Source organism: Caretta caretta, chromosome 9 (assembly GCF_965140235.1).
Source record: "Caretta caretta isolate rCarCar2 chromosome 9, rCarCar1.hap1, whole genome shotgun sequence".
NCBI lineage: Eukaryota > Metazoa > Chordata > Testudines > Cheloniidae > Caretta > Caretta caretta.
In genome coordinates, this window is record NC_134214.1 from 16,848,401 (window position 1) to 16,875,105 (window position 26,705).

At 40.9% G+C, this 26,705-nt stretch overlaps 1 protein-coding gene across 1 annotated transcript in view; it reads right to left on the reverse strand.

Moving 5' to 3' along the window:
* PRKCI (protein kinase C iota) overlaps positions 1-26,705 on the reverse strand; it is a 46,123-nt gene that overhangs the window by 3,890 nt on the left and 15,528 nt on the right. Inside the window, exons 4-17 of the mRNA XM_048863906.2 lie at positions 23,421-23,471; positions 21,393-21,478; positions 17,223-17,363; positions 15,963-16,017; positions 13,318-13,376; positions 12,747-12,923; positions 12,355-12,452; positions 10,990-11,076; positions 9,080-9,215; positions 6,151-6,238; positions 4,329-4,454; positions 3,413-3,492; positions 1,409-1,498; positions 985-1,100 (exon numbers count right to left, since the gene is read on the reverse strand). Of these exons, the coding sequence (XP_048719863.1) occupies positions 985-1,100; positions 1,409-1,498; positions 3,413-3,492; positions 4,329-4,454; positions 6,151-6,238; positions 9,080-9,215; positions 10,990-11,076; positions 12,355-12,452; positions 12,747-12,923; positions 13,318-13,376; positions 15,963-16,017; positions 17,223-17,363; positions 21,393-21,478; positions 23,421-23,471 (1,390 nt within the window). The remainder of the gene's footprint in view (positions 1-984; positions 1,101-1,408; positions 1,499-3,412; positions 3,493-4,328; positions 4,455-6,150; positions 6,239-9,079; positions 9,216-10,989; positions 11,077-12,354; positions 12,453-12,746; positions 12,924-13,317; positions 13,377-15,962; positions 16,018-17,222; positions 17,364-21,392; positions 21,479-23,420; positions 23,472-26,705) is intronic.

The following is a 26,705-nucleotide window of genomic DNA, read 5'->3' on the forward strand; positions in this document are numbered from 1 at the left end:
GTTATTCATGCATAATGTTCCAAAGTTATTTCATTAAATACTATAGAAAGCCCTCATGCTCCTAAAATAAAGAGAGCAGTCTGGTTTAGGCTGATTACTAAGGGTGGAGTACAGGAGTCTACGGCAGAGCGATCGGGGATCGATTTATCGCATCTACACTAGACTCGATAAATCAATCCAATAGATTGATCGCTACCCGCCAATCCGGCGGGTAGTGTAGATGTACCCTTAAGACTGCAGCGTCCCAAGAAATCAAATGATGAAATTAAAACCCCCAAATCTTGGTTAAAGATCTACCAGACTGCAAATATGGTGTGTGTTCATAAGCACCAACTCAGAGGGTGCTCCAGGATTAAAGCACCACCGGGGGAAAAACAGTGGGTGCTGAGCAGCCCCCCCATCAGCTCCCTCCCTGCCCACTCAGTGTTTGCCACCTGCCAGCAGGTCCTGCTGATCAGTGCCTCCCACACCCTCCCCACCACAATCAGCTGTTTCACAGCGTGCAGGTGGTTTTGAGAGGGATGGGGAGGAGTGAGGGAGAGACGTGCTGGGGGAGGGGGCAGGGCCTTGGAAGAAGGGGTGGTGTGGGGGCAGGGTCTGGAGCAGAGCTAAGGGTCAAGCAAGACCCAGCACACTGAAAAATCAAACACCTGTGCTTGTGTTAGCAAAAGGTCTCTTCGAAGAGGATACCCTCAAGCCTCCACCTCCAAAAGAGCACTCATTGACTGTCTCCATAAAAATTTTAAACACTTTGAGAGCATCTTTTTCACTCCCAAAGTTTTTGTAATGATTTTGGTGTAAAATTCGGTTCACTTTTTCCAAGTCTAGAGAGAACCACACTGAATGGAAGTTCCCACACCCTAGCAGCAGACTGCAATAAAAACCCTGTAGGTACATCTTTTATAAAGCCAATCAAACTGATCTTGCACCATTATAATTTACTAACTTTTTTAAAAAAGGTTTTGTTAAGTTTGAGTTACTTACTCGTCATCTGGAGTGAGCTGGACAGGTTCATTAGTGAACTGGGAATCAAAGTTATCCAGACCAAATTCACCTGATATATTTGGTTTAAATGGAGGAACCACCTGTTTTTGTTCCATCTAGAAATAATTTAAAGTATGTATGAGTAACAGCCTATCAGACAGATTACATTTATGTTTAAAAAAGGACTGAGTTCTGAAAACATTACTTAAATTTCTCATGTCTCTTACAAATATTCCAGCAAATTAATTAAATAAATTAATATGATTAGTGTGTAAAAGGGTTAATGGAATCTACGTCCTCTCTTCACAGAATAGTTTAAAACAGTTAAAAAAAATTAGGCATCCCTTTTAACCTTCAGTTAAGACAAACTTTCAGAGTTATACTGCACATACCAGAAGAAACAAACCCATCAGTGTTTACATACCAGATCCCAATCAACATTGCGGAAGAATGGATGTCCCTGAATATCTGCAAATCCTGTTTGAGGATGGCAGCCTAAACGTTCCTTTGGATCCTATGGAAAAACGAAAATGTTTCAAAGTGAAAAATTATTTGGAGAATATGTGACCTTGAGCATAAAAGGCTAAAGTTACTCATTGTAGATTTCATAAGACACACTAATGTCAAAGCTGCAAGTGTATTAGGCTAACGCACTGGCCAAAGTAGCCCTATTCTCAAATTTAAATCTGCAACTGTTTTACTCTGGTTTCAGAGTAACAGCCGTGTTAGTCTGTATTCGCAAAAAGAAAAGGAGTACTTGTGGCACCTTAGAGACTAACCAATTTATTTGAGCATGAGCTTTCGTGAGCTACAGCTCACTTCATCTGCCTTCAGAAACAGGAAGAATTGCCTAATATATGCTGTAATTCAGTTACAAGCGTCTGTATTTGGTTATATGCCCCCCCCCCCCCCCCCCTGTAGTTAAAATGTGCAAATATCAAAATATATTGCATGCTTGAGACCTATACTGGCCAGGTCACAACTGGATTTAATATGGGAATTTTCATAGGTGGAGAACGTCTGACAATCCCAGGCAACCCCATTAGAAGACCCCAAGTTGAACCTGGGGCAAACGGTTGGGGTGCAGAAAGGGGTGAAGGGTGAAAGCTCTAAGAGAGAGTTTGGGTGCAGGAGAGAGCTCTGGGCTGGGGCAGTGTATTGGGGTGCAAGAGGGGGTGCGGGCTCTGGGAGGAGGGGTCAGGGCTGGGGCTTAGGGTGCTGGCTCCGGGAGGGGCTCAGGGCTGGGGTGCAGGAGGGGGCTTGGGGTGCTGGCTCTGGGAGGGGGCTCAGGGATGGGGGTTGGTGTGCGGCCTCCTGCCGGGTAACACTTATCTCCAGTGGCTCCTAGTTGGCAGTGGGCGCAGCGAGGCTAAGGTAGGCTCCCTGCCTACCCCTGCCCCATGCCTCTCTCGGAAGGGGCCCAACGTGCTCCTGCAGCACCTAGAGGGGAGGGGGCACATGGCTCTGCACACTGCCCCTCTCTGCAAGCACCGCCCCCCGCAGCTCTCCCAGCCAATGAGAGCTGCGGGGGCAGTGCTTGCAAGCAGGAGCAGGGTGCAGAGGGAGACCCCTGCCCCCGGGACTGCGCTGGCCACTTTTAGGAGCAGCATGGGGTTGGGGTAGGCAGGGAGTCTGCCTTAGTGGCAGCCACACTGCGCCACCGGAGAGCGCGATTGACTGAGAGATCCTCTAGGATCAACCTGTTGATCGTGATTGACCAGTTGGTGACCACTGCTGTAACACACGTTTAACTTATTGAAAAAGTTGATAAGCATTTGCCGCCAGTTCATGTCAATTTTCCAAGCAAAATTTATTTTTAAATACCAAAGACATTAAATGACATGGTCTTTGTCATCACATTTGAAAGGGAAGTTTGTCAAGCCCAGAAACTTGCATTCAAGACCTTCACTAACTAACATGGGGGGAGACATTTTGTTCTGAAATAAGAAGTCTTAAGTGGTCTCTCAGAAGTTCCCTTCTGAAATATTCTGGCCATATTGTTTCAATGCAAAATTCCACACGCATTAAGTCCACCTACTTCCAATCATTCAGAATGATTATGATCTAGCAGACCATAAGTACCACAGAATTTCAGAAGTGATGTTTCAAAAATTATGGTAAAAGTATCTGTTTCCTCAATGCCTGGTTAATATGACTATTCTGTGCATTTCTAGATCTTTTATTTTGTGTTTTACCCATTAGGTCTGAATATTTACAAAGTTTCAGGTTTTTTAAACAGTTAAAAAAAAATCAGCCAAACGTAGGTCAGTTCCATCTATTAAGAATTCTGCTTTAGAACAGGCTTAGACCTTGTCTGCAGAGCTTCAGCTCAGGGGCAATTTTAATTTCAGTTATATCCTCGTAAGTGTAAGTTGACAATGGGAGCTCTTGAAAAACCTTAGTTCAAATATAGGGCTTTAGATCTTACCTTGTTAAGAAAACTTTTTAGAACACTTGCTGCTTTAACAGAAAGGGATCGTGGAATACGGATTTGTTTTTCCAAAATGACTAGAAGAATCGAGAATTTAAGACATCAGAACTTCGTATGGTTAAAGTTTCTTTTCTTTGTAAAAGAGTGTTTTGTAGAGACAACAAAAACCACTAAATAAAGTGGATGCTGCTTAATAGCAACACTAATATAAACAACTTCCTGTTAACAGCAACATTTTGTCAGGAACCAATCCCATCCCATTAACTAATGTTAAGGATACTGGCAATGGCAAGCCACTTACTGATTTTTTTTTTTTTTGGGGGGGGGGGGGGGGGGAGAAAGAGAGTACGGGACATAGCCACAGGCAGGTTTGTGGGGCTGCAGCCAGGAAGGAAACACTGGACAATGCCTTTCCTGGCTGCAACCCCAAAAACCTGTGTGCAGCTGGTGCTGCCATGTACCAGCGCTTCCTTTCGTGGCTGCAGTCCCACAAACCTGTTTGTGCTCAGGGACTGCACAGGAGGTAAGGGGCAGAGACGCCTGCATCCACACCCAATGGGGGAAACCCTGCTAGAGACCCAGTGCTGCGGACTGGGAGAGGAGGCTGTCGGCAGGACAGCAGTGGAGATTGGTACTGTGCAGTTCAGTGGTCCTCCAGCACCCCCACTGCTGCCCTGGCCACAGTTTTCCCTCCTCAGGGAGGGCCCTGGCATCTGAGCTGCACCCATCCTCCCCACAGATAGATTTGCAGGGCTGCAGCCAGGTAAGGCACTTTCCAGTACTTTCAGCTGCAGCCCTACAAACTTAACTTTTGCTTTTTGGCAACTGCCAGATAATGGTAACTTTTTGCTGTCAGCCAAAGGATTGCCAATAAGCAGAATCTATTGTACGTTAAAACCTCACCACTACTCACCTTGAAAGAGATAATCTTCTGTGTTCTGATCAGGGTTATCGGAGCTTCCAACAATATCAAATGGGGATCTGCCAGCCATCATTTCAAACATAAGTACACCTAATGCCCACCAGTCAACGCTGAAGCCTAGGATTTAAAAAAAATCAGAATAAGCACTATTTTATCAGGGAGGACTTAATTTTAATAAGTATCAATGCTAACTATATGAAGAACAAGATATATTTTACAAATGAATAATTGGACGTCTTGATAGTCAGAAAGGCATGCAATGGTTAAGTTATGACCTAAAGACTACTGTACATTTAAGGTGGGCATGACAATGGCAACAGAAGTCCTCTGGTTCATTATGTGCAGGATGGAAGGCAGTACTCGGGAAGGAGACGGAATGGAGACTTAAAAGGTTGGTGCTGGAACCTTAAAGATTAGGTTCTCAACTTTAAGTAGTAATGTTAGTATTTAAGGGGGAATAAAAAACTCTCAGCCTCAGCTGTGTATTAACAGCATTTTTTGGTGGAAGGTTACACAGATATTTGTGTCAAACACTGCAACAAACAACAATGGTTATTTAGGCAGGTGACATCACATATTCTATTGTTCACTGCTGAAGACAGGGATCAATTAACAGTTCTAGTATCTTGATTCTCCTCAAGGCTGGGACTGCTATAAAGATAGCCTGCTTAGCCTGGGGAGAATCTGGCAGAAAAGAGGAAGGGTCTTGTGTCACTGAAAATTAAGCATACCTAACAAGACAATACTAAGCCATCTCCCTCCTCTGGAAGGAAGGCAACTGTGATAGGTTATAGGGTGAGCCTCAGGCTTTTGCCAAAAACATAAGATGCAAGTAATGCAATGTTCCAGAAATGTCTGCTACTAGCAAAATACCCTTTTGTATTAGTATAACTATAAAAGTGGCCAAGTTAATCCTGAAAGAGAAAAAAAAAGTGTTACACCTACAATAGAACTTGTACATACTGTGTTTGTATAAATTTTAATAGCTATTAAAGGTCACTAGATACATTTTACTTAGGTTTATATGGATAAAGCATTTTAAAATGCTTAAGTACCTGTTTACTTGATAGTATCTGTGACCCAATACTTAGGTTTATAAGAGAGCTACAGTGAAAAAGGGAGCAAATGATCAAGTTCTAAGCTAACAAATGCTTTACCACTGAGACAGGAGAGAGGCAAATTTATCTTGGACCCCGAGAAGAATGATTCTTTACCTTAGAAGGAAGATGAATAAGACGAGACGTGACGAAAATACATAATGAATAGTATAGAGACAGGAGATTAGGAGTTTGTTCCTTGTCTCATGACACAAGAGAACATTCTATGAAATTAAAGGGTAGCAATTTCAAAACGGAATTCCCCCCTTCCCCCCACAAAATGCATAACTAAACCATGGAATTCTGTCCCAGAACGTCATTGAGGCCAAGAAGTTAACAAGATTGAAAAAGGGACTAACTGGACATTTATATGGATAACAATCCAGAGTTATAATAGCTAATGTTAATAAACTGTGGAAGATATTAAAACCTCATGCTTCAGGGTTTAATGCTAATTATAAGGGATTAAACCACTAGCTAACGGGGGGGTGGGAAAGAGAGCGGAGACTATTCCGCATCTGCCTAAAATGAGATATCTTGCCTCTTCCTGTGAAACATCTAGTGCCGACTACTGCTGGAAACAAGATGCTGGATCATGGGTCTGATCTAGTATGGTGATTCTTATTTTCTTCCACAAATCATTTTACAAGGAAGTTAACAGAAATGCATTACAGCTCAAGTATTTTATGATGCAGCACTGAAATAAATCAAATTACCATAATCTTCTCCTCGCAAAATCTCAGGAGCAATATAGTTGGGAGTTCCACAGAAAGTGCTGGTTGTGTCTCCAGGCCTTAATCCTTCCTAAAAAAAGGAAAGGAAAAACAGAGGGGAAAGTTTTATACCATTTGCTAAAAATTACTTCTGTTTACTATATAAAACAACTATACTTTGTGTAGTGACCCATACCAAAATAAGTTACTAGACTTATATAGTGCTTTGTATGCAGATTACATGCATTTCTTCTATAAAAATAGATCTGTATGCAGAGTGTACAGTGCACTAAGAAAAGCTCTGTCTTCATTGCACCTGTCACTGTTTTCTAATAATGGTCAAAGAATGAAATTAAATATTCCCTTTCTAAAACACTAGATGTTTAAGTTACAAAAACACTATGTTGAATGCATTAAAAAACCAAATCATGTTTTAGGCAACACTATCTTAATTACCAGTCAGAAATGTGTGTTTAAGGTATAATGGATTGCAGTGCTTTCCCATGGCATGCAAGGCACCACATAGATCTAAAACAATTTAAAGCAATTGCAGTGTCAGTGGAAATCTGGCTTCATCTAACCTAAAAAGCTAAAAACCACAAAATGACAGACAACACAATTCAGAGAAGCTTCTGTTCCTATTACTAGCCAACATGACTGATCCCAACAATGAAGGTCAGAGGTTAAGCCCAGGACAGGTAGAAGATGTTGAAGTATGGCTGAGGGAAAGTAACGAGTTTTTTTTTGTTTGTTTGTTTTTTAAGCATTTAAAACAGACTCCAGATTCCTATCCCAAACCTTTGTTTGCAGAAGTGGTGTATCACAATTGGTTGCATCAAAATGGTGGGAAATCGTAGACGTGACGTTCCTGACCACACCACCATTGAATTCAGAATTTTGACTGTTTTAAAAACACCTGCACTGTTCTCCAGCCAGTTCTGCAACAGAGTGTGCTTTTAGCACATTTGTCTTGATTTGGGTGACACTAACAGCCTACTGCCTGAACAAGTAAATAGAAAAGTACTGGTATCCAAGGGCTGATACAGCAGAGTGGCAGATCTAACTAGTTAATAGACTGGGAACTATGTTTTGTTTCAGAAAGTGTGAGCATTTTTACCTTTAATGAATAAATGTATGGCATTAAGTCATAGCATGTTGGGTTTCACTTCATAAAGCCTTTTTTCCCCCCAAGGAAAAACAACAAAAAGGAAAAAAGTAGTGTTTTTTCAGGATTTTGAAAGCAACAGCTCTGATTGCCATGTCCAGATTTCTGTCCAATAGATTGAAGCACAATCCTCTGGTCAATGACATATGGATAGGGTGTTTTTTGCTGCCATGGCTATTTGGGCATCCAATAACCTTAAGGAAAGACCCTAAGACTGAAAGCTTGCTTCTATATACATTAAATAGACCCACTACAGAAAGAGACATTCCCCATAAACAATGATTAGGCAGCCAAAAAACACTTTTTTATAAGCTGCCATGGATTTGGAATGACAAAATGCTTAAAAGCTTTTAACACTATGTTTAAGACAATGTAGTTCTTACTCCTCCCTGAAAAACACACACACTGAGCCCAGCTTAAGTGGCACATATGCAGAGCTCCATTCCTGGCCTTTAATAAGATAGCTGAAACTTGAATGCTCTACCCTGTAAAACTGAAGCACCTGAAAAGCACAAATAAAACTTTCTGAGATGAGGATCCAGTTTAGGGGAATGGACCCAGAATGGTGGTCAATGAGGAAATTCTAATTGCCAATCATTTTAATTAAATGAGTGAATTCATGCAAGCAGACGCAGGCTTTCAATCCTAAGCATGTTATAAGAACATCATTTAAATCAGAAGTAAACTAGACCATTTTGAAAGCTGAATTCCACACACAAGTTGTGATTGTATTTCCCTGGCAAGCACCTGCTATGCAACTTATTTTTCTCCAGTGCCCAACAACCAGCTTACAACTGAAAAGTGCACAACAAGCAAAGACAAGTTCATGTTTCAGTATTACATCCACAGCATGAAAGTGGACAATGCTATTTTGGAAAGGGGAGAGTAACGCAGTCTTTAAGAAACATGCTGATATTCCTTACATGACCTATTTTCCGTGGCTATTTTTAGGATGAGACCTCTCTCTCCCCTCAGTGTCTGAAAGAATTGTTATCCTCATTCTGTAGCCCAAGCATACCTTACTGTCTGCTTTGCCTGTAAGCGAAGTAGTGCCTTAATTTTTTTCCCTGGAATTATCTTCAGTCTGGTCTGAATATTTAACTCCTCTGGAAGATGTGGGGAAAAACTAAGCAAGGCAGTTCTCTTGTGGTGCGGAAGCAACGCCCAGCAGCCCAGTGATGACCATTTTAGAAAGGGCCTTGCTCCTAACCTGCCTCCGAGACAGGTATCAAAAGGCTGTTCCTTCTGTTTGGGCTGGCGCATGCTGGGATATGGGAGAGGCGGCCAAGGCCCTTTATAGAACTGGACTTCTTTCCCATTCTCAGAAGACTGAGTGGACACATCTCCTGGCTAGGAGACACAGGAAACTGTTACTCCCATCTGCGTGTACATAGAATTAATGTGTTCGGGTTCATCTGTTTAAAGTAACACAAGGCTGAAACATTCACAGCCAGAGAGTTGGGGTAATACGCTCATTTTGTGTTTTTCCATTTTCAGTTTATTATTTTATCCTGCTACATTCTGCGATTAGCTTTAGATCCCAATATACAGTGGATTGTAGGCAGGAGTGTTTACACATCTGAGTAGTTCAGCATTTCTTGTTCTTCCTTCCTCCTTTTAATTTCAGATGGGATAAAGCCTTTTGTTTCCACATGAGCTGTATATAAGTTGATAACAGACTTAGTCAGTTAATAAGCTACCATAAGTTACAAGGTACCCAAGCAAGAAGTTTCACATTTTATCTATTTGGAAATAATTCTCCCTCACCTTGCACATGCCATAGTCTGTGAGTTTTATGTGCCCCTCAGAATCCAGTAACACATTGTCCAGTTTCAAGTCTCTGTAGATTATCCCTCGCTCATGAAGATAGTTCAATGCTAGACTGATTTCTGCAGAATAAAACCTAGAATGAAGTAAGATACATTGATGACACAAGGTCCCTCAGTTTTTCAAAACAGATTTACAACTACAGCATAATAAATAGTGCAGCAATAAAGTGTCCTTTGTGTAATTCTACTCTGAAAACCAATACTGTTTATTCAGTCATAGATGCTTATAAGTGCAAAAGTACGTTCACTACTGATAGCCCTGCAGAGCCAATACATGTAAGAGAGAATAGGATTCTATTCCTTTTTGCACATCAGAATTGTTCACCAACTTCATGCTGCAGTGACAAAGTCTGACCTCAGTCACACTTGTGACCCCACTGAAGCTGCACAGATGTAAACTGGGGCTGAAGAATTTTCTTAGTAGTGATGATACATAAATAGAAAGAACTCAGTTGAACCCTCAGATCACAGAAGTAGTTTGCAGAGCTGGACGTTAGGAAGATTTATATATACATACACACACATACACACCCCTCTTTATTTAACTGTTATCAATATACAATCTATATGGTACACTGTTAAACTGGGAGGGTGTATTGAGTGGGACCCACTGGGGTCAGTTCTGGGCCTGGTACTATTCAATATTTTCATTAGTGACTTGGATAATAAGGTGGAGAGTACACACGTAACATTTGAAGATTATATGAAGCTGGGAGCAGTTGCTAGCAGTTTGGAGGACAGGATTAGAATTCAAAATGACATTGACAAATAGAGAATTGATCCGAAATAAATAAGATGAAATTCAATAAAGACAGGTGCAATGTACTTCACATAGGAAGGGGAAAAAAAAAATCAAATGCACAACTACAAAATGGGGAATAACTGGCTAGGTGATAGTACTGTGAAAAGGATCTGAGAATCAGTGCATCACAAACTGAATGAGAGTCAACAACGTGATGCAGTTGCAGAAAAGGCTAATATTCAGAGGTTTAAGAGAGAAAGTAATTGTCACGCTCCACTTGGAACTGATGAGGTCTTACCTGCACTACTGTGTCCAATTCTGGGCATCACACTTTAGGAGTGATGTGGACAAATTGGAGAGAGCCCAGAGCAGAGCAAAAAACCGATAAGGTTTAGACAAATCTGATGTAAGAGAGGAGGTTAAAAAATGGGTATGTTTAGTCTTGAGAAAAGAAAAACAAAGGGGGAGCGGATGATAGCTCTTAACATATTTGAAGACTGTTACAAAGACGACGATGATTGACTGTTCTCAGTGTCCACTGAAGATAGGACAAGTAGTAATTGAGATTGAGGTTAGATATTAGGGAAAACTATGTAATTTTAAAATTAGTTAAGCACTGGAATAGGTTTCCAAGGGAGGTTGTGAAATCCCCATCTTTGGAGGTTTTTAAGAACAGGTTGGACAAACAGATGTGATCTAGGTTTACTGGGTCCTGCCTCAGCATAGGGGGCTGGACTAGATGACCTCTCAAGGTCCTTTCCAGCACTACATTTCTCCAATTCTATTTTCTGTAATTTAAAATTACAAAGTCACTCTTTAGACTTCAGGATGATTCTAGTGTGAACAGGACTTCTGGTTAATATTACGGTCTTTATTCTGAATTTAAAAGGTATCTGTAGCTTAAAGCACTAAAAATTAAATAGCTACTTATAGGCACTCATCTAACAGAAAAAGTAGAATTTTTTTAGACAAATATCGCATCTCTTAGCTCCTTTCCATTTGGAGGATGCAAGAGTTGGGAGGCCAGTGTCAACAAACTTTGCACTGCTGCATCATGTCAGAAACACAGATTTCATGCGAACAATATTCTCTCAGATTAAACATACCTGGCATGCTCCTCGGGCAGTTTCCTCTGCCGCTGCATATGAAACATTAAATCACCTCCATTTACGTACTCTATCACAAAAAATAATCTGAAACACACAAAGGTATATTAATGCAAAAATTGATTGTTTCAACTTTTCATTTGATCTTTTTTACCCTCACAGTTCTTGGAGCTTGATAACTTCTGAACAGAAGAACTGAAAGGGTCTAGCAAGGATTCTCCTTCTCTCTCTCTCTCTCTCTCTCAGAATATGGATTAGAATGGATTACTCCCATTCCAACATCTTATGTTCATGTCTCCATATTTCAGGGCCTCTCTCAACAGCCAAACAAACAGAATTTGTCCTGGGGCTTCCTTTATTATTAAAGGAAGGTAATTAACTCTTCCCATTCTCCCAAACCACCAGGATTTCTAAGTTTCTTTAACAACATTTATAAGTGTTATACAAAAACAATTATATAGATTCCAAGGCCAGAAGGGAACATTGTGAGCATCCAGTCTGACCTCCTGTAGAGCGTTCCCAAAGTAATTCCTTTTGAATTAAGAATCCTACTACTGAACAACCAATGCTCTGTCTGAACTACCCACGCCCAATTATGTGAATGGTTCCCAAATCGACCTCTATACACCCAATCCCACCATTTAGTCCAGCTGTGCCTCTCATTGCCTGACACATCTCAAAAGTTATCACAAACTTTAAAGCTGAACTTATGTTTCCTCATGATTTCCATCACTGACAACCCAACTATCCTTCATTTATCCAGTGTTGTATTTGACTTCTTACCCATATATCCAGTCTCCCACAAGGTCCCTCTAATACAACATAAACAAAATGCAATTTTCTCACTATCCTTGCTGCTTAAGCCATCTTGGCCATCTTTTGCCTTTATTATTTTTAACCTTCTCTCTCATATCCAAGCTATCAAATACCACTACTAAAGTAATCTCTCCTGCCACCTCACCACTCCTTTTTGAATTCCTTCATTCATTTCCTATTTAACAGCATCATATTCAAGCTCCTTTCCCTCTTCGAGGCCCGATGTAACATCATCCCCCCCACATTACATCTGTTCTCATTTCTTCATACTCCCTCTCATTCTCTATGTTCCTACTTCTTTTCTCCCATATTGGGCTTTTTCTTCTATCATACTGTCTCCTATGCTTAGGACAGTTTCCTTCTTCAAGGAAGGAAACATCCCTCCGTCAAATTCCCTTCTTCTCAGAATCCTTTTGTTTACAAAACACCACAGACATTTATGGTGCTATAGTTTTTAGTAATTATTCTGCATTCAGTATTTGGATAGCCCTTTGGGATACCTACCAGTATGAAAAATATCATGAAGTGTCAAATAGTTTCTGACCTTACCTGCTTTCTGTCTGGAAGCAAGAGTGTAGTCCAACAAGGAAAGGATGATTTGAAGCCTGTTCAAAGACGTGTTTTTCCGTCTGTACCCAATCAATATCCTATTTATAAAAACATCGCAAGCTTAGAAAACAATGTTCTTCTTTGCATTTCTTAGGTCAAATACTATTTAAAACTGTATCAGTCAGACACACTGAAATGTTTACATCTTGCATCTAGTTTCAGGATAAATTAAGACAGACTTGTATCAATTTACCTCCATGACAAACTTGCAGCCTTATGCATAATATATAGTGTGATTATAGTAAGGTTGAAAATCTAGTTCTTACGGGTACTGTGTGCAAGTTCTTTCTAAATGAAGTATTATTTAGTCCACTGATAGAAACATTGCTTACCTCATCATCATTAACTAGTTCTTTTTTCACAACCTTCATTGCATAAATGCGTTCAGTTTTCTTTAATCGAACCAGTAGCACTTTAGCATAACTACCTCTTCCTATAACTCGGAGCAGATCAAAATCTTGAAGGCCCAGACTGGAGGAAGGTTTGCCACTTTCTCTAATACTCATCGCCTATAAATAAAGATTTTAAACACAACTAAGCAACCTTGCCATTATAATAATATATTGGTAACTGCAGATTTTTTTTTTTTTTAATATTGGGGGTTCAAATAGCTTATTTACTGTGCTGCAGCAGTAATAAAAAGGGGGGTGGAGGGATAATTATTAAAGAACAGCTTTGTAGATTAAAATGCTTAATCTCTCCTTTCAGTTTCATATTGAAGTTTTTCCTGCATATTGAATTCTGTGTCTAAACACAAACTTTGTGTGGACTAACTTGAGTTTGCACATGAGATAAATTAGGTAATCTGTATGTAGGTCGCTTTGTGCTAAGATTTTAAAGTTAGTACTGATATACACTTCCAGACCTTTGAATAGTTAGGTGTACTGCTCTAAAACACTTTACCTCTTTTTCTTCACCAACATGGTCCAAGCTCTCATGACTAGAAGGATTATATGGAATCACTAAAAGAACAAGCAAAAAAAATGAAGGTGTTCACTCTATTAAATGAAAGACAGACAGATATTCTCTATTTTTTAAACTTCCGTGCACAAAAATAGAGGATTACAGTGTAGCAGAAAAGATTTCAGCAAATATTCTAAGAAAAATAGAGTATATTGATTTAAAAGTTGGTTTACCAGCTAAAAAGCTTTGGACACTATTTCACCACCACATTGTTGAAGAATCTCTCATTCATAATTAATACAAGACTCCAAGTTAAAAATTTGAATCTCTAAAACATATGGTAGCTTGCATTATCTGGGCTGATCTCATGCAGTGATTTCTGAAGACAGAGAATGGTAAAGAGAGAAAAAGATGGAGCGTCTGTTAAATTCTGGTTTTACTGGTAAGAATAGTGACTAAATCCAAGTTTGAAAGTGAAGATTACTATTCCTACTTAGATACCCCTCCAACTTGATTTTTGTATAAAAGACATTGCCATGATGCTAACTACTAGTTAACTTTATTCTCTCTCTATTTTTGTAGAAATCAAATCACACCCACCACATTCTTTTGAAGAGCTACCCTATTTACAGAGAGGTGTAAACCTAAAACATGGGGAAATATTTGTTCTCCATCTTTAAACTTTTGATTTGAACAGCAGGATAGGAGATTAAGGTGTAGTACAAAGATCTGTGCACGTGCATTAAATAAACAGGATTAAAAACAGGCCTCTTTCCCTAAACAGAAGAGAGTAAGGGATGTTTTCCTTAGCTTTTCAAAATGGGGTCCCCATCAGGTATCAGACTACAAGCTATGATACCTCACACAAATGTACCATGAAGCCAGTGATACACCTGATATACATGGATGATATTTTTGTGCTCTGGACAGATGACAAACACCCTCAAATTTCCACCACAACTTCCAGCACCACCACACATCCACTAAACTCTCTCTGGAACACTCCCACACTAGCATCAAGTTCTTGGAAAACTCAGTGAGCTTCAACAATGGAACCATACAGACAGCTATATACAAGAAACCCTCAGATCACCAGACCTACCCTCACAGAGCCAGTAACCAACCCAAACATACCAAGAAATCTGTTATCTACACCCAGGCACTCATACCACAGAATATGCTCTGAGGAGAAAATCCAGGGAATACACCTTAATACACTCAAAACTATCTTTAGCAAAAACAAGGACACTCCACCGAAATACCCCAAGACAACCTGCTTCAATTCAGAAATAAAAAACCCCTCCGAATGCACACCCCTAGTTGTCACCTTCCACCCCACACTTGAACCCATATGGGGAAATCAAATAGCTAAAACCCATATATGATGGGAATCCCATCCTGAAAAAAAATATCTTTCCTGAACCTCCTCTTCTGGCCTTCAAACAATGCCCCAACCTCATCAGAAGCAAGCTCTCCACAGACCAGGACACACTAAGTCAAAGCTGCACCAGGCCCTGCCAGAACAAATGCAAAACCTGCAGACATCTCCACTGCTACAATGATCACCACCACCCCAACACACCTTCCATGGGTCCTACACATGCCTATCACAACATGACATACCTCATCCAGTGCACTAAATGCCCCAACAACAACTATTCGGGTAAAACCAAACAGTCACTGATCTCAAATGAACTATCACAGGAAATGATAAAAGACAACACACACCATATCACCTAAGTGGGTGAACAATTCAGAAATTGATCACTCTGACTTATCAGGCCTCATCCTGAGTGGAAAGCCTGCACAACACTTTCAAAAGACAAGCCTGGGAGCTTAAATTCATAACTTTGCTAGATGCTTTAAAAAAAAAAAAAAAAAGCATGGTCTTAAGACAGCAGATTTATGGTTTATTGCAACAACCTGTAACCAGTTAACTCTCCTTTTTTGTCCTATGACTACAGGGGTGTTAATAGGCCACTTCACCTTCAGTGGTCCCTTAGAATATGTCCTAACTACTTATGCTACACTATCTGTTTGATCTTGTATTTAGTTGTAACATTCTAAGGCCAGCTCTACACTACAGACCTATAATTGGTATAACTACTTCGCTCAGGCATGTGAAAAATCCACACCCCTGTGCAATGTAGTTATACAACATAACCCCCTGTGTAGACCGTGCTAGGTTGATGGGAGAGCTTCTCCTGTCAGCATAGCTACCATCTCTCAGGGAGATGGATTAACTACGCTGACGGGAGAAACTTTCCCATAGGCATAGTAGCATCTTCACTAAAGCGCTACAGTGGTGCAGGTGCACTGGTGTAGCTGTGCTGCTGTACATGAAGACAATCCCTAAGTACCTTTCCCATACCTGAGGAAGAACTCTGTGTAGCCTGAAAGCTTGTCTCTCAGCAACAGAAGTTAGTCCAATAAAAAAAATATTACCTCACCTACCTTGTGTCTTTAATATCTTGGGATCAACATGGCAACAACAACACTACATAAAATTATTCTGTTTGTTCACATGAAATGTTTTAAATTATTTAACAAATCATAATTAAACTGAATTAATATATTATTTCAGAGTTAAAGTACTTGAAATTGCAGAAACTTTATATAAAAATACATTTATTCATTCATCTTACCTGGTTCTATGTTATCTGGGTGCACTGATGACTGATCCATAGGTATTACAGGCTCCTACAAAATGTTCACAGTAATGGTTCATTTCTTGCCTATTACAGTTTGTAACAATTAACTATATCTTTAGGACTGAAAATGGAAGAGCAGAGGCATTTGTCCCTTTAAGTCCGAGACTCAGACTCCTTTTTAGACAGAGCCAAGTTTAACTAGGGGACTCCAGTTCCTATTCCTTTCACATTTTACTTAAAAAAACCCAGACTATCATATATGATCGCTATCTGATTAACATATTCTAGTTAAAATTTAAAAGTTAGACTAAGCAGCATCCATATTGGCATAATTCAAATAGTTATCACAGATTACACAAGGGACCATTGTGATCTAGTCTGATCTCTTGTTCACACAAGCCATAGAACATCCTCAAAATAATTCCAAGACCATATATTTTAGGAAAAAAATCCAATCTTGATTTAAAAATTGTTAGTGATGAAGAATCTACAATGAATCTTGATAAATTGTTTGAATGGTTAATTATCCTCACTATAAAAAAAAGTATATCAGAAATGCATGAAGGCAGCAACTATTTGGGAACTATTCTATTCATTCTACATAGATCCAGATTTATTCATACTTCAGACAGATACTGAAATAGCAATCTACTCCAGTAGAGAAAAAATAGAGCAGTGGGAATGGGATAGACAAGAAAAGTTCAAATGGCCTTACTAGTCATTTGACTAGTTCAGGGATGCCCAAAATACAGCCTGTTGAATTCTTAAGATGTGGCTGTAGTTGTCTCCTTTTTAATTGCAGGGTGAAGACAAACTGATCTGCAATGTTTTGATGATGTCTGACAGGTAATCCTAGTTATCATGATATTATGGGCTAAACATAGTTGACTTGCTGTGTGGCTTTGGCCAAACTGCAACTTCTGTGCCTCAGATTTTCCCATCTGTAAAATTGGAGACCTACTTTCCCACTCAATAGTGATATGTGAGGAACCATATTTTTTTCCCCTATGGCATTTGAAGATGTAGAGCATTATACAAGTAGCATCAATTAAATAAATACAGATACAAGCAACAGGCAGGGATGTACATTTATTTTTGATACATAGATATGCAAGTTGGGTGCAGGTATCAGGCTCCTGTCCAATTGCCACTAAGGTCCTCAGCATTGCAGAGTTTGGAGACCATTTCCCTAGTTACCATTCCACTATGCTATGAAGTTTTATTTCAGAATAGTTACTAGATAATTTCACTTACTGGTTGTAGTGCGTGGCGGCCACATTCAATGTTGACTAGTTTGTGGCACTTCTTGTGAACAAGGAGTTTACAGTTGATACATTTATATCCCTGACGCCCCAGGCCCCAAATTCGGTCAGTGCAGATGGCACAATGAGCTCGCTAAGATGACAAATCAACAAAATTCAGATTAAAAATAAACACTAGAAACAGGAAAACAACCAGCAGCATTTTCATTGTTTATATTACAGTAGAACAGTGGTTCTCAACCAGGAGTCCAGGCCTCCGCGGGGGGGCTGTGAGCAGATTTCAGGGGGTCTGCCAAGCAGGGCCAGCATTAGACTTGCTGGGGCCCAGGACAGAAAGCCTAAGCCCCACTGCATGGGGCTGAAGCCCGGGGCCCTGAGTCCTGCAACCAGGGCTGAAGCAGAAGCCTGAGCAATGTAGCTTTGTGGGGGCCCCTATGGGATGGGGCTCAGGGCAACTGCCCTGCTAGCTACCCCTAACACTGGCCCTGACATTTATATGCAGAAAAAAAAAATAGTTATGACAGGTGGGCAGTGGAGTTTTTATAGCACATTGTGGGGCAGGAGGGAAGGGGGCTCAGAAAGAAAAAGGTTGGGAACCTCTGCAGTAGAACACAAACTCCAATCAGGGCCTCATCATACTTGCCACTGTACCCTTAAAAAAAGATGGTCTCTGCAACAAATTGCTTTCAATCTACGTATATGACAAGAGAAAACAAGTGATCAGGAACAGCCAGCATGGATTCACCAAGGGAAGGTCATGCCTGACTAATCTAATCGCCTTTTATGATGAGATTACTGGTTCTGTGGATGAAGGGAAAGCAGTGGATGTATTGTTTCTTGACTTTAGCAAAGCTTTTGACACGGTCTCCTACAGTATTCTTGTCAGCAAGTTAAGGAAGTATGGGCTGGATGAATGCACTATAAGGTGGGTAGAAAGCTGGCTAGATTGTCGGGCTCAACGGGTAGTGATCAATGGCTCCATGTCTAGTTGGCAGCCGGTATCAAGTGGAGTGCCCCAAGGGTCGGTCCTGGGGCCGGTTTTGTTCAATATCTTCATAAATGATCTGGAGGATGGTGTGGATTGCACTCTCAGCAAATTTGCGGATGATACTAAACTGGGAGGAGTGGTAGATACGCTGGAGGGGAGGGATAGGATACAGAAGGACCTAGACAAATTGGAGGATTGGGCCAAAAGAAATCTGATGAGGTTCAATAAGGATAAGTGCAGGGTCCTGCACTTAGGACGGAAGAACCCAATGCACAGCTACAGACTAGGGACCGAATGGCTAGGCAGCAGTTCTGCGGAAAAGGACCTGGGGTGACAGTGGACGAGAAGCTGGATATGAGTCAGCAGTGTGCCCTTGTTGCCAAGAAGGCCAATGGCATTTTGGGATGTATAAGTAGGGGCATAGCGAGCAGATCGAGGGACGTGATCGTTCCCCTCTATTCGACATTGGTGAGGCCTCATCTGGAGTACTGTGTCCAGTTTTGGGCCCCACACTACAAGAAGGATGTGGATAAATTGGAGAGAGTCCAGCGAAGGGCAACAAAAATGATTAGAGGTCTGGAACACATGAGTTATGAGGAGAGGCTGAGGGAGCTGGGATTGTTTAGCCTGCAGAAGAGAAGAATGAGGGGGGATTTGATAGCTGCTTTCAACTACCTGAAAGGGGGTTCCAAAGAGGATGGCTCTAGACTGTTCTCAATGGTAGCAGATGACAGAACGAGGATTAATGGTCTCAAGTTGCAGTGGGGGAGGTTTAGATTGGATATGAGGAAAAACTTTTTCACTAAGAGGGTGGTGAAACACTGGAATGTGTTACCTAGGGAGGTGGTAGAATCTCCTTCCTTAGAGGTTTTTAAGGTCAGGCTTGACAAAGCCCTGGCTGGGATGATTTAACTGGGAATTGGTCCTGCTTCGAGCAGGGGGTTGGACTAGATGACCTTCTGGGGTCCCTTCCAACCCTGATATTCTATGATTCTATGATAGTCCTGGAGGAATTCTGCACCACTATGCTTAGGAGACAGAGGAAGATGCTGGCAGTTTATGGGAGCTGCCTGAAGTAAACACTGCCCGGAGCCCACACCCTAAACCCCCTCCAACACCTCAACCCCCTGCCCCAGACCTCAGCCCTGTCCTACACCCAAATTTGCTCCCAGAGCCCACATCTCCTCCTGTACTCCAACACCTTGCCCCAGCCTGGAGCCCCCTCCCACACCCTGAACCCCCTCTGCCCCAGCCCAGAGCCCCCTACTACTCCAAACCCCTCATCCCAGGCCCCACCCTAGAGCCCTCACCCCCTCCTGCACCCCAATCTGCTGCCCCAGCCTGCACCCTGAACCCCTCATTTCTGGCCCCACTCTGGAGCCTACACTCCCAGCCCATACCTCCTTCCACACCCCAACCCCCTGCCCTAGCCTGGAGCCCCCTCCTACACTCAACCCCTCAGCCCCAACTCCTAGCCCCCTCCTGCACCCCTCATCTCTGGCCCCATCCCAGGGACCACACCCCTAGCCAGAGTCCTCACCTCCTCTTGCACCCCAACCCCCTGCCCCAGTCTGGTGAAAATGAGTGAGTGACTGGGGGTGGGGGAGGAGGAGAAGTGAACAGAGGGCGGGGCCTTGAAGAAGGGGTGGGACAAGGATTTTCGGCTTTCTGCCAACAGAAAATTGGCAACTCTGCTCCCTTAGCTCTTTCATTATCCTTGACTCCCTTTGCACTGCTTTTGAGGGGTGCAGGAAATACGTTTCTGTACTACAGTTTAAAGGAATTACTACTCAAAGTTCTGTATTAATATGCCTAGTAAGGAAACTGTCAAAAAGCATTTCCTGAATTTTTGTTGTCTGTATTATTACAGACCTATTTGTTGACAGGTATTCTGAAATAAATTACCAAAATAATTGAAACTGACATTATATTGTTATTTTGACAAACAAAATATGCAGAATTTTAAAATATTGTGTGCAGAATTATTTTTGGTGAAGAATTCCCCCAGGAGTTAAATGGGTATAATAGATGAGGAGCACAAGGTAGTAATAAAGCTATTAACATAAGCAGCAGTTTCAGTACACTTAGAGGTGTGTGTAGGAGGGCCTCACAAACTGAGCTTTGGGCAATACTCACTGATAGAAACAGGAAGAGGACAATCCACAAAATGAACACTAACAAAGCAACTGGGGACAAACAACCATAGAGGAGGCTAGTTAGAGGTCACTCAAGAGACTTTGGAAAGAGCTGCTTCAGTGGAACAAAGAGCAGAAACCAGACTTTGAGAGGGTCAAGGAGGGAGTTGGAGAGAAATTCCATGTGTTTGAGTCCAGTGGTGAAGGGGAGAAGATATATTGTCTATGGACCTGTATTATACAAATACTACTCATTACACATTGCAGATTTTCTTACACCATGTTTAAATGTTTTAAACAAGTCTGAAAAAAGTACCTAGAAAGTAAATAATTTCTTACAGTTAATATGACAAATACATGCTTGTTACTTTTGATTCCTCTTACTCCAGCATATGGAGGCTGGGCTGGCTGAACACCTTAGTTCTTACTGGTAAACCATAAAGAGAAATCCCTGTAACACAAGTGACTCAAACTTGTTTGTTCCTAGAGTTCAAAACAGTGACAATGCCTATTGGTAGCTCAGTACCCAGAGTGCTCTGCCAGCTCACAGCCATTTAAAATCAGTGCTGGCATCTAACCTCTGCAAACAAAATTAAAAGAATATTGGTGTTATGTACCGTTGAAATAATAAATTTTTTGGTGTGCTTTGGATTAAAAAAAATAATCAGTGAATTTGGGTTATAATTTACCTATTTAAGTGTGTAACATTTAAATAGCCCAAGTGGCAAATTTTACTGAAAGCACAGGGTTATCAAAAGACCAAATACTAGAGATTAACCAAAAAAACTACTTACACTATAAACAAAGAAATGAGAGGTGTTGAAGCCAGAAATGTAAACTTGAGTTACTTCTGTATACTTTCTGGTTATCAGAACTTATATAAAAGGAACCACCTTATTTGATACACTGAGGGCAAAGTCCATTTTCTTTAGACAATGAACATTTTAATCTTTGGAGGCAGTAATAGTACAACTACAGAAGAGAAGGCCAGTGCATCAAGGTTTTAACATGCCATTCAACTACCCATGGAAAGTCTTACCCTGTTAAATCGCTTAGCTTGGAAAGTATGACCATTTGCACAATAGAGCTTCCGCCACCGCCGGGCACCGCGACGATAAATAGATTCTAAGATAAGTAAAATACAATTATATCCATGCAAGTGTGAACATTACACCATAACACATTCATGGACACTTTATACACTAATTTACAAATAAAGGGCCCAATCCTGTAAGTCTCTACTCCAGCAGAATTTGATGTCAATGGGAATGTCTTGCCATGAACAGAAACTACAATTTAGAACTCTAAAACCTCTTCACTGACGTGAGTGCTGCCCCCACCAACCAAAACCTCCAAACCCTGATGGTAATTACAAATAATTGCTATTGCCTAAAAGCATTCAAGACTGAGCCAAGAGAATGGAGATTGTCCAGGTATTACAAATATTTGAATAAAAAACCAACTATTTTATTTAAATTGAAAGAATAAAGAGGAGTGCCCTGATTTACACTTTGTTTGCTGCACTATAATCCCCTGATATTTTAGGCCCACAGCTGCCATCATACAATGCATTTTGCACTGGCAGTACCACATTAGGACCACACTGAACCACACAGAACTGCATCTTAAGTTGTTTTTCAAATCCACTTACGTTTGGGAATGCCAGTTTCTAAAAATCTGAGTGATGTCACACTTATCATCCATGTGTATGGTCAAGCAAACCAAATAAATTTTAAATGGGTTTCATTCATACCAATAGTATGCTTTTTTATAGCTTTAAGCACCCAAGTTAAAGCTGAGGCTTTTCTTAAGAACTAGTAGAGAACTAACAATTAACACTTGGGTAACATGACCTCAAATTTCAAGAGCAGGAGCTGAACTGAATCTATAAATTGACAACCACTGCTGTACCCAGGAAGACAAAAAAAAATATGACACTTCATTACTGGTGACAAGAACTCCAAAGATCCACCTACAATATTCAACCAGCAAATTGGTAACTGTCCAGGAGAAGCTGACATGTAAAAGAAAATTGTCATGTTAGGGGGCAAGCTGGATCAAGTAATACAAAGAGGCATGAGTGGTTACAAATGAGGTAAATTCTTATCCAGGAGTGATACAAAATACAGCACAACTTTGAGTGTAGCAAGACCTACAATATTAACTCAATGTGCCTTCCAGCACAAAAATTTGAACAAGTTCATGTTGGATGAAAACACGCAACTTGCATCAAGTGGGTTTACTTCTGTTGTAAAGGTCTGAATTGGTTCTCATGAGATTTTCTCAGCACAGGAAGCTAATTGCAAAATACCAGAAACTCTTAGTTTTCTGTAAGCTGCGTAGGAATGTGTTTGAAAGTCCCAACCTCTGGGAGACTTGTCTTCTGTGGTGTCAGAGAAAAGGTATGTCACATACCAACACTGCAAGATTCCTCACACTGCCTTATGAACATGATAAGCTGATCTGGTGGGACCACATCCAAAGATGTATGGGCAGGTCTGCAACCTTAATTTAAGAGCAGCGGTTGAATGCAAACCACTGTAAAATCAAATATATTGGGGAGCATGGGGAAGGAAAGCCTCAGCTGCATAATCCATTCAAAAGTTATCTGGGCAAATCCAATCTTAATCAAAATATTAATTTCAATTGGCACGACGAGGAATTCCCAAGAGTATAATTTAAGAGGTAAACAGTAATTCCGTCTTCCACCATTTCATTGAATTGCAAAGCATTTTCAGCACCATATACAGTTTTCAGAGTCCACTGAAAGACAGCAACGGGAGACTGCCTGAAAGGTGCCTGAAACGTAGTTTGATTTTTGGCCACTTCAGCTAATAAGATTGGACAGCACTGTTAGTCATCATGGCTATCCATCTTTGCAGAAAACCGGATAGCCTGTCGAGAAGAGTAATAGCCACATTTCCGTTTCAATTTCTTAGGTTCTATATCAAAGCTTATCAAGAGGAAAAATAAAAAGCTACTATTTTAATCAGTTCAGCGTATGTTCTGGGATACCATACAATGACCATTTACAGAAAGTATTTCCTTTACAAAAATGCCTACTTACTATCTTCTCCTGGACAAGGCATGCCAGGCCTTTCTGGTACACAAGGGAACACTGTAAGGTAAAGAGTAATGCTTCAGATTGATCTTTTACTTCAGATATAAAGATACATTTTCAAAATATACAACAGATACGAAAAGCACTTGTATCATCTGGGAAGAAAGAGGATGTCAAGGACAATGAAAGATCTATGGTGTAAAGCCAATGAGGTTCCTTGAAAAAGGTTCTTTTAAACAGCTGCTCAAGAGGTCTCCTGCATTCCGTAAGCCAACCTGTACTGAATTAGTTCACTGCAGACCTCTTGCTATGCTAGAGGCTAGGCTTAAACAAAGAATTGGAGCCAGGAACTCCCACATTCTAAGACTATCCTGACTTCTTCTGTGACCTTCGGCAAGTAATAAGAATTCTGGCTTCATTTCCGCACGTAAAATGTGGATTACAATACTTCCCTCACAAGAACATGAATGATTAATGCAAGTTTGTTCATCTGATATTATCACGGACACAAAAACTGGCTTCAAGTACTCATCAGAAGAGCTGTATTGCTACCAAATCTATAGATCAGACTTTTACTATAAGCATTAAGTACACTTTAACATGTTTGATGGCTACATCTCAACTCATTTTTAGTCGTAGTGTCCATGTGACAGCTACAGCAGTTGCCTACATGGCAAAGTAATATTAGGAAATTGTTTAGTGTATTTTTACATGTCAAATAAGGTAACTGAGCAACAGTAACTGAGAAGCCAGCACCATGTAACCAGAAAGCTCTCAAGACCACCCGCAGGCCACGGACCCGAGCTCAGGAACCTCAACCATAAATACCCCACGTTATAGAATCATAGACTTTAAGGTCAGATGAGACCATTATGATCATCTAGCCTAACCTCCTGCACAATACAGGCCAAAGAATCTCACCCACCCACTCCTGCAACAAACCCCTAACCTATGTCTGAGCTACTGAAGTCCTCAAATTGTGGTTTAAAGACTTCAAGGTGCAGAGAATCCTCCAGCAAGTGATCCATGCCCCATGCTGCAGAGGAAGGCGAAAAACCCTCAGGGCCTCTGCCAATCTGCCCTGGAGGAAAATTCCTTCCAGACCCCAAATATGGCGATCAGCTAAACCCTGAGCAGGTGGGTAAGACTTACCAGCCAGACACCCAGGAAAGAATTTTCTGTGGTAACTCAGATCCCACCCCATCTAACATCCCATCACAGGCCATTGGGCATATTTACTGCTAATAGTCAAAGATCCCATCATACTATCTCCTCCATAAACTTATCAAGCTTAGTCTTGAAGCCAGATAGGTCTTTTGCCCCCATTGCTCCCCTTGGAAGGCTGTTCCAGAACTTCACCCCTCTGATGGTTAGAAACCTTTGTCTAATTTCAAGTCTAAACTTCCTGGTGGCGAGTTTATATCCATTTGTTCTTGTGTCCACATTGTTACTGAGCTTAAATAATTCCTCTCCCTCCGCTGATATATTTATAGAGAGCAATCAAATCTCTCCTCAGCCTTCTTTTGGTTAGGCTAAACAAGCCAAGCTCTTTGAGTCGCCTTTCATAAGACAGGTTTCCTATTCCTCAGATCATCCTAGTAACCCTTCTCTGTACCTGTTCCAATTTGAATTCATCCTTCTTAAACATCGGAGACCAGAACTGCACACAATATTCCAGATGAGGTCTCACCCCTGCCTTGTATAACGGTACTAACACCTCCTTATCTCTACTGGAAATACCTCGCCTGATGCATCCCAAGACCACATTGCTTTTTTCACGGCCATATCACATTGGTGGCTCATAGTCATCCTGTGATAAACCAATACTCCGAGGTCCTTCTCGTCCTCCGTTACTTCCAAGTGATGCATCCCCAGCTTATAACAAAATTGTTTGTTATTAAGCCCTAAATGCATGACCTTGTACTTTTCACTATCAAATTTCATCCTATTACTATTAGTCCAGTTTACAAGGTCATCCAGATCTTCCTGTATGATATCCCGGTCCTTCTCTGGTACTGGCAATACCTCCCAGCTTTGTGTCATCCACAAACTTTGTTAGCACATTCCCACTTTTTGTGTCAAGGTCAGTAATAAAAAGATTAAATAAGATTGGTCCCAAAACCAATCCCTGAGGAACTCCACTAGTAACCTCCTTCCAGCCTGACAGTTCACCTTATGGTGCTTTAATAACCAGGCATTTATGGTCTTGCCTACACTAGTACTTTTCACAGTTTGCCTAGCACCCAGAACTCTCCACTGGAAATAGTAACAGAGGAAGCACTAGTGTAGACCACTGAGCAGAGTTAGACATGGTGCTAGTTTAAATCACTTCAGCCTGTCACAACTGAAGTGGAGTCAAGGCAGAAGTGAAAGCATATTACAGCAGTGGTTCTCAACCAGGGATACATGTACTTCTGGGGGTATGCCATCTCATCTAGGTATTTGCCTAGTTTAACAACAGGCTACATAAAAAGTACTAGTGAAGTCAGTACAAACTAAAATTTTATACTGACTTGTTTATACTGCTCTATATACTATATAGTGAAATTGTAAGTACAATATTTATGCCAATTGATTTTATAATTATATGATAAAAATGAGAAAGTAAGCAATTTTTCAGTAATAGCGTGCTGAGACACTTTTGTATTTTTATGTTTTATTTTGTAAGCAAGTAGTTTAAGTGAGGTGAAACTCGGGAGTACACAAGACAAATCAGACTCCTGAAAAGGGTACAGTAGCCTAGAAAGGATGAGAGCCATTGTATTACAGTATGTCACCATGTATGCAAAGACTTGGGTAATGATCTATTTGAACTAAGTAGAAACTAGAAGGGATCCGGAGAAGTCCTCAAGTCCAGCTCTTTGCATTCAGGCAGGACTAATTAAACCTAGACCATCCCTGAAAGTTTCTTAAAAACTGTCAATGATGGGGATTCCACAACCTCCCCAGAAGCCTATTCCAGAGCTTAACTACACTTATGGTTTGCAATTTCCTAATAGCTAATCAAAAATTCCCTTGCTGCAGATTAAGCCCATTACTTCTTGACCTACAGACACTCTCAGAAGTGAATGCCAGATACTACATTAAATACATGGAATTTTGCCTCTTCCCCCATGCCTTCCCATAGTGAAGATAGTTAACATTAGGAATTCTGTCCTAGGAGGTAGAAAGATCCATCATTTTAGGAATCTTGAAAAATGAAACAGTAATTAGGACAACAGCAATAACCAAGTATGACTGGAGTTAGAAGTTATGATTCTTGCTCATGTGCACAGAAATAAATTGATTCCC